The sequence below is a fragment of the Anas acuta genome, chromosome 19, assembly GCF_963932015.1.
Source record: "Anas acuta chromosome 19, bAnaAcu1.1, whole genome shotgun sequence".
In the NCBI taxonomy this organism is placed as follows: Eukaryota; Metazoa; Chordata; class Aves; order Anseriformes; family Anatidae; genus Anas; species Anas acuta.
In genome coordinates, this window is record NC_088997.1 from 4,018,852 (window position 1) to 4,025,752 (window position 6,901).

Here is a 6,901-nt window from a genome sequence, read left to right on the forward strand (position 1 = left end):
TTAAATCAAAGTATAAAAACAAAAACATCAGCACCAAGTAATCAAAACATTAGTGTCACTGTAAAGCACAACCTTCAAAATAACTCTGTAGCTGGGTTACCCAACAAAAAAAGAAAACATATACACGGACAGATTTATGAAGTAGAGCAGGAGAACTGAGATTCTGTCAGAAAAACAGCAAATTCTAACAGCAAAGTTTAAAGGGATTTTATGATAAAAAGATTACTTCCAATTGTGCATAATGACTTCTTCAGCTGAATGAGATGTGTGGATTATTTTGGCTTTGAAAAGGTGAATGAACTGAAATTTTGCTTTTAGACCTGATTCTTGCTTAGAGAAGTTTCTGTTTCTCTTAAAACTCATTTGCTTTCCTTTGCAAACGGCCCTAGCATTTTACAGAAGTTTTTCCACCATATGGTTATTTCAAGATTTTTAATGCAGTCATGCAGTGTGGGTTCTGAGTGGGTCTGTGCTGCAAATCCACTTTACATCACAGCCTTTTCAATAGTATGTTGTTCCACTTCCCATCTGAGCCCACAAGCAAATGCTACAGCCTAAATAGTTTTATGGGTTGATACCAGTTTAGTATACAGCTCAGCTTAGATGTTTAACATTCAAACTTTACAATAACATTAGGAAAAGTCCTCTGTTTGTTCACCGAGATTGCTTTCTATGTTCCATTCCACAGAGATGGTACACTATAAATTTTCTTGGCCATGCAAGTGTGCCACAACTTTTTAATGAACAAAGAAAGCGTGCTGGCCCTTAGCTCTTTTTCTTCTTTTGGGAAAGCTCAGTGACCTTTGATAGATAAGAAGGTTGTGTATGTGTCTAGTTTAGCTTCACTTTGTATTTATTTTTTGTATTATTTTAAGTGGTCTAATATGTGCAGTTAAGGTAGCTCTGCATAATACAACTAATTTCTTTGTATTTAGCTTCAGTTTCTGTATGTTTGTTTAACAGTAGAGTCTGAGCACACAAGCACAGCTGCTAAGAATTGTACAGTGCTCAGCATCTTGGACTCCCTCTGGTTAAATGTCATGGAATGAAAGGCATGCGCTGAAGGTGTTGGCTGGGCTGCGAAGGACCTTGTATGTAGCATCGACACCTTCGTACACCTTAAACCTGGAAAGAGGGGAAAGCCACTGTGTTCTTTCCTTGTGAATCAGTGTAACCTTACCATTCACAAAGGTGATGAAAGGGAATTAGAGTGGGTGTGGGAGCAAGGGAAAAGCACCTGCTCTCAGAGAATTCCACTTACTGGCAGGCAGTTTCTCTTTGTACCCTTACAAGAGTTACCCTAGAGGGAAACAGACTTGCAAGTTTGCCTCTGTTCCAGTTTCTCTCCTTTTAAGTTCTATTTTCGTGGTCTTACTGTTTTTTACAAGGATTAACTCAGTGGTTCCACTTAGACTAGAAGAAAAGGTTTTATTCAAATTATTAAGGGACATTACAAGCCGAGCACGTTAAAACTTTTGAGGTCAAGTAACCTACAAACTTACTAAAGTTTTTTTTAATTAAACAAGATTAACGACTGATTGTTGTTTTTAGTGGATAGTTCTAAGACTTAGCCTCTCCAATATTATAATTGGAGTAATATGCACATGCCTTACCTTAAAGGCAATTACAAATTCAGAGAATAGTAAGTAGTATTTGTTTTATCATCTTAATGTTTCATTAAATATTTGCTGGTTATGAATTATCTATTAGCTCAAATGTAACAGTTAATTCTGGTTACCACTATTCCTGAATTACTAATACACCTTGAATTTGAACAAAATGCTATTCTGGAAGAACAGAAGTTCAGAATAGGGTCTGCCTCATAATTATCCTCCTAAAAAGCATAAAATAAAGCCTTTTAAAATACACTACAGATTTTAAATACAGCAGTAATTCATTAGCACAAAATAAAGAAAATTAAAACAATAATTTCTCAGTGTTGTTTTAAACAAGAAGTGTATACAATGGCTGGGATGGCATAAGCCTTCATATCGGCCTTGGTCAGCCCCTCTTGACTTCCAAGGTGGACAAAACCAGGCCCTGAGCATTGTATTGGAGTATTATAATGCATCTCTATCAGAGCCATGATTTACACCTTGACAGGCTTATTTTCAAAGCTGGAAAAGTAGTTCTACTGTTCATTAATTGCATAAACCATGATATTTAAATATATAATGTATTCACTAAAGACTAAAATCTGCGAAGTTCTATTAAAAGCTAACAGGTAATACACACTGTAATTGCAGGTGGCAAGTCTGGCTTTCAAACATCAAGAGGTAGCTTAAGCTTTGCTTGCATTTTAGATACATTTCCTCATTATACACTGGATTAATCTGCTAGCGTATTTGGCTTTAGGGAGTAAAAAACTTGCTGCTTTCCTCTTACTTTAAATTTGTGCATTTACACTGAATCTCCAGATTCTACAGCACGTCTTGTTATCTTCACTCTATGGTTTTAAACCTAAGCTGTCAAAACTAGGTAACATGGAAACTTTAGGTCTTAATTTTTAGGTCTTTAATATTCAAATTTACAGAGAAAATACATTCTGAAAGATTCCAATGCTCAAATCCAAATAAAAATGAGACAAATTATATTTTCTTCACCTCACAATCTTTGGGTCAAATGCAGGATTATTTTTTTTTTTTTAAACAAACTGAGTTTTTAATACTGAGAATAATAAGAAAGTGCTTACATTATCAGAACTTAATCAGCAGCATCTGAAAAAAATCTATTTTATCTCTTTCATTGAAAGTTTTTATTTGGCAGAACAAAGTTATTGTTTGTCTCAAGTCTGAAAATGCTATTGAAAAGATAATCAGGCTGGTTTGGAATCTGCAGTCTTAGGAATTCTTCTCTTCTGGATTCCCTTATATCTGAATCATCTTACTTTTTTTAAATGGTCTGTATTACAGAAGTTACATAATGGGCAACAGTTCTCATGAAAAAATATCCCAATGCCAACTTGCTGCCATGTTATGACACTGCTGTCCATTAGAGGTAATTATGAAAAGGAAAACACTATGACAATTGGAAGGTTCTTTTTTAAGCTATAACTTTTCCCATTGATTTGAACATAACATTTGCCTTTCTAAAACAAGGATTTTTTTCAAAGGAATTAAATGTTCAATAATAACTGTGTTTTTCTCCTCTTCTCTAGTGTTCATAATGGCTTCTGGGCTTTTGGTTTACCCTTTTGGTTTCAACTCTGCTACTGTGAAGAGATTCTGTGAGAATTCAGACATCTACTATGCAGGAGACTGCCAGATTGGATGGGGGTATATGCTGGCAATTGTTGGGGTCATGCTGTCTGTCTTTTTACCATTCTTTGCAAAATATGCACCAAAAGAGCACATATCTCCAACTCCAATACCTACTATTTTATAGTATTTTATTACTGTTTAAGAACAGAACATTCCTGTCTACAGGCAATGGGCAGAAATTATTATAGCACTTCCACTTAGCTGTATTGCTAAAAAGAAGGGGAAAAAAAAGGAGATGGGAGAGAAGGTCAGATTCACAAAGACCAAAAGTGCATTGATAGTCTTCCGTAAGTATAAGTAGCGAACACTCTGGAATTGAACTAAGATTAATCAGCAGCCTTTTTACTGCTCTAAACATACAGTGGCATAATGCCTTAGACAAAAAAAAAAATATATCTGTTTATCCTCAGAACATCTGTCTACCTCCCAAAGTTTCATTTGTGTCTCAAAACCGTAAGTCTTTTAAAAGCTTCAATTCACTTTTTATATATTATTAAATGTCAAAACTTTTATGAACCCAATAGTTTTAAAACCAATAATGATATTTTGTTATAATTATTTTGATTAGTGAAAAAAGACTACTAGTAGCCATGGCCTAAAATTAAGCTTGGTAACTAAAAAGAATTGTATACAAGAAAAAGTTTCTTTTTAGTCTATATGTATTAATAATACTTCCATATTGTAAATTGTCAGCACACTTTTTAATACCAATCTAATCTTCAAGATTTACAGTCATCTTCATTAAGATAAATTTTAGATGACTTTTTTCAGAGAGACAGAGAAAGTGATTTAACTACTTCTAAGGGCTCCATGATGATATAACAGGTTACCAACTGAAAAAAAAAAAAAAATCCACATTTCTTAGGATTGTAACTTTATGTGGTATTTTACAAAATGACTTGAACTATGACAACTGTAAGCTTTTTTTTGTTTGTTTTTAAGGCTGTAAAGAAAACACTGTGTTTACAAAATGTATGTGCCCTATGGCCCTTGTACGTAGTGACAATATTTGCCAGAATTAACTAGTTTCTAATATTTCCATTCATATTAAGATCCCACTATTGTAAAAAACAACAACAAAAAAATGCTACTGAACACAACAAATATGATGAATCTGATTCTGTGTCAGAACTAGCACATGGACATATTTCATGGACTTGTATTTGAAATCTGTCTAGTTTCCTCGGTAGCATTGGATTCATTACTATCAAGGATTGAAATAAGTGCACTTGATCGTCTTAAACAAAACATTGGGTTCTACTCTCACCCCACTATTATGTTTTTCGTTTAAAATCTGAATTTTAATTCTATTTTCTATATTTTATTTTGTATTATTTATTAACAAAAAGATAGATTATATTTAATTCAGAGCTGTACTTCTCAGTTTTGTATTTTGGCAAAAAACAAATGATCAAATTTATTATTTTTCACTTAAGTGAGCCCAACTAACTCCTGAATTTAGTTTGCCTTTTTTTTTTTTTTCCCTAAATGGAAAGTGTATATGAAGGGACAGAGAGACATGTTGAGGATGTATAAGAAAATGCAAACAGATTGAACAATCACTGTGTTATTTTAATACGTCAAAGACTTCTATAGTCTAGTTTACATTCCTCAAACTTATAAACTTAAATGGAACATTGCATTATTTTTCAAGATAATGGTCTGTTGTTGTCATGCACTCTAAAGGCAAATTCTGCACATAAACTTAGTAAGTTCCATTACTAATCTTTGAATACAGATTTTGAAGTAGAATTAAGTACATTGAGAATGAGAGCACTATGGTTTTGCTCTCACTAAGGAATTGTATCTTCCAACTATTTAATAATGTTGAAGGAATGTCTCTAAAATAAGCAAAAGAGATTTCCATCATTTCTGTATAGTAATGTGCTTTTCAGTAATGTCTTTAACTTTTGTTTTAAAAGAATAGCTGAAATTGATAATTTTCATATAAAAGTCAGAAAAGTGAGGAATAACAAACAACAGGTAAGGTCATCACCACGAAGTAGAGAGAGACAGAGAGGCAGGCTTTTCTTTCCTAACCAACCTGTGCCTTTACACTAGTACCATTATACAAGACAGGATCAATATGGATAAAAAAAAATCAACAACTGAAAAATGTTAAGTAATGTGTATAAACTGTATTATGTAGGGTTTTTTCTGTTTTGTGTAATGTTTACGACTGTTACTTAATGTTTCACTAGAAAAGTGATTTGTTAGTGTAAAGTAGAAATATTTTTTCTTGCAAAACTCTAAATACTGGAAGTAAAATTAATTTAGATTTTTATTAACATCCATAACATACTTAGTAGACACAAATGATCTATTCCTATCATTGTTTCTTAACATAACTTTTACATATGCAGAAGTGGAACCATCAATCAATCAACTGAAATCATTAGAACTACATTTGTGTGATATTGATTACACACATACTTGCAGGTCTGGTCCCATAGTTCAAGCTTCCTTTGTAACTTTGACTTACTTTTATAATGGAGTCCTACAATTTACAACGCCGCTGTACCAAATCCATTACTTTGTAAAACTCAAACTCTTCTGTTGTGAGCATTGTCAAACTCTACTTTCTGCAATATTCTTCACCTTTTATGAGTTAAACTAATGCTTCCATTTGGAACTTTCTTTAATATTTTATAATATATAAAGGAAATCAAGTATATGTATATCACCCTTACAACTGGACAGCCAAAACTTTCCTTTAAAAATCCATGCTCAGAACCAGCTTAGCACAGAACAAAGAGATGATAATGGAAATGATTCTTACTACAGTTAGTAAACTAAGTTAGTGACTTTAGCTCCTCAACTGACAGATTTAGAGGGTGTTGCTAACAATACATGTGCTAACACTGACAGATCACTTTTTTAAATAAAGACTGTCTGCGAGTTAAACTGTGTAAAGCGTTTTCTTGTTAAAAGTCAAAAAATTTCTGGGATCAGGTTCAAGTTTTATTCTAAATATATATAATTTTTTAAGTGTAACTAAAAGCTGTATTTTCCATTAATGTGTTTCTGCGTTGATTAGCTGGCTCCTTTTTAGAATATTAACTGTTTTCTGTATTTGACTTGTTGGATACAATATTTCAATTATTTTAAATGTGAAATTTCCAATTGCCAACACTGTATAATAATAATAAAAAAATCACACTGATCAGTATTTTGATATCTTATTTTTAAAATAAACAAACAACAAACACACAAACAAACCACACACACAAAAATAATTCCCAACAGATTTGGTACAAAGCTATTGAAGTAAGGAGAAAAAGAAACAGAAACAGCAGGAATAATCTATGAAAGTCAATGTTTGAAGGCTAAGACACATAAACATATACACAGTCAATCCCTCAGATGATGTTCCTATGGCAAAGGAAAGGAAGTTCTGTGTTTAAGTAGTTATTTCTCTCCAACTTCCTATGTGTCCTTGAACAATGTCCCTACAGCTTCAAGGTATGTTGCTATTTTATACAGGTGTTATAATGATTCACAGTTTTTAAAGAAAAATATAATCTGATAACATAAGAATGGAAACCATATGAATACCTAAAATATGTAGCTATATCCTGTGAAATTTTTCTTCCATGTCTATTATGTTCATTTCTAAAAAATATTCTACACATATTTTTGTT

At 32.6% G+C, this 6,901-nt stretch overlaps 1 protein-coding gene across 1 annotated transcript in view; it reads left to right on the forward strand.

The window, feature by feature from the left end:
* Nucleotides 1-6,429, forward strand: part of LHFPL7 (LHFPL tetraspan subfamily member 7) — a 64,816-nt gene extending 58,387 nt beyond the window's left edge. Inside the window, exon 3 of the mRNA XM_068655698.1 lies at nucleotides 3,158-6,429. Coding sequence (XP_068511799.1) covers nucleotides 3,158-3,384 — 227 coding nt within the window. The 3' untranslated portion in view covers nucleotides 3,385-6,429. The remainder of the gene's footprint in view (nucleotides 1-3,157) is intronic.
* Nucleotides 6,430-6,901: the final 472 nt, after the last annotated feature.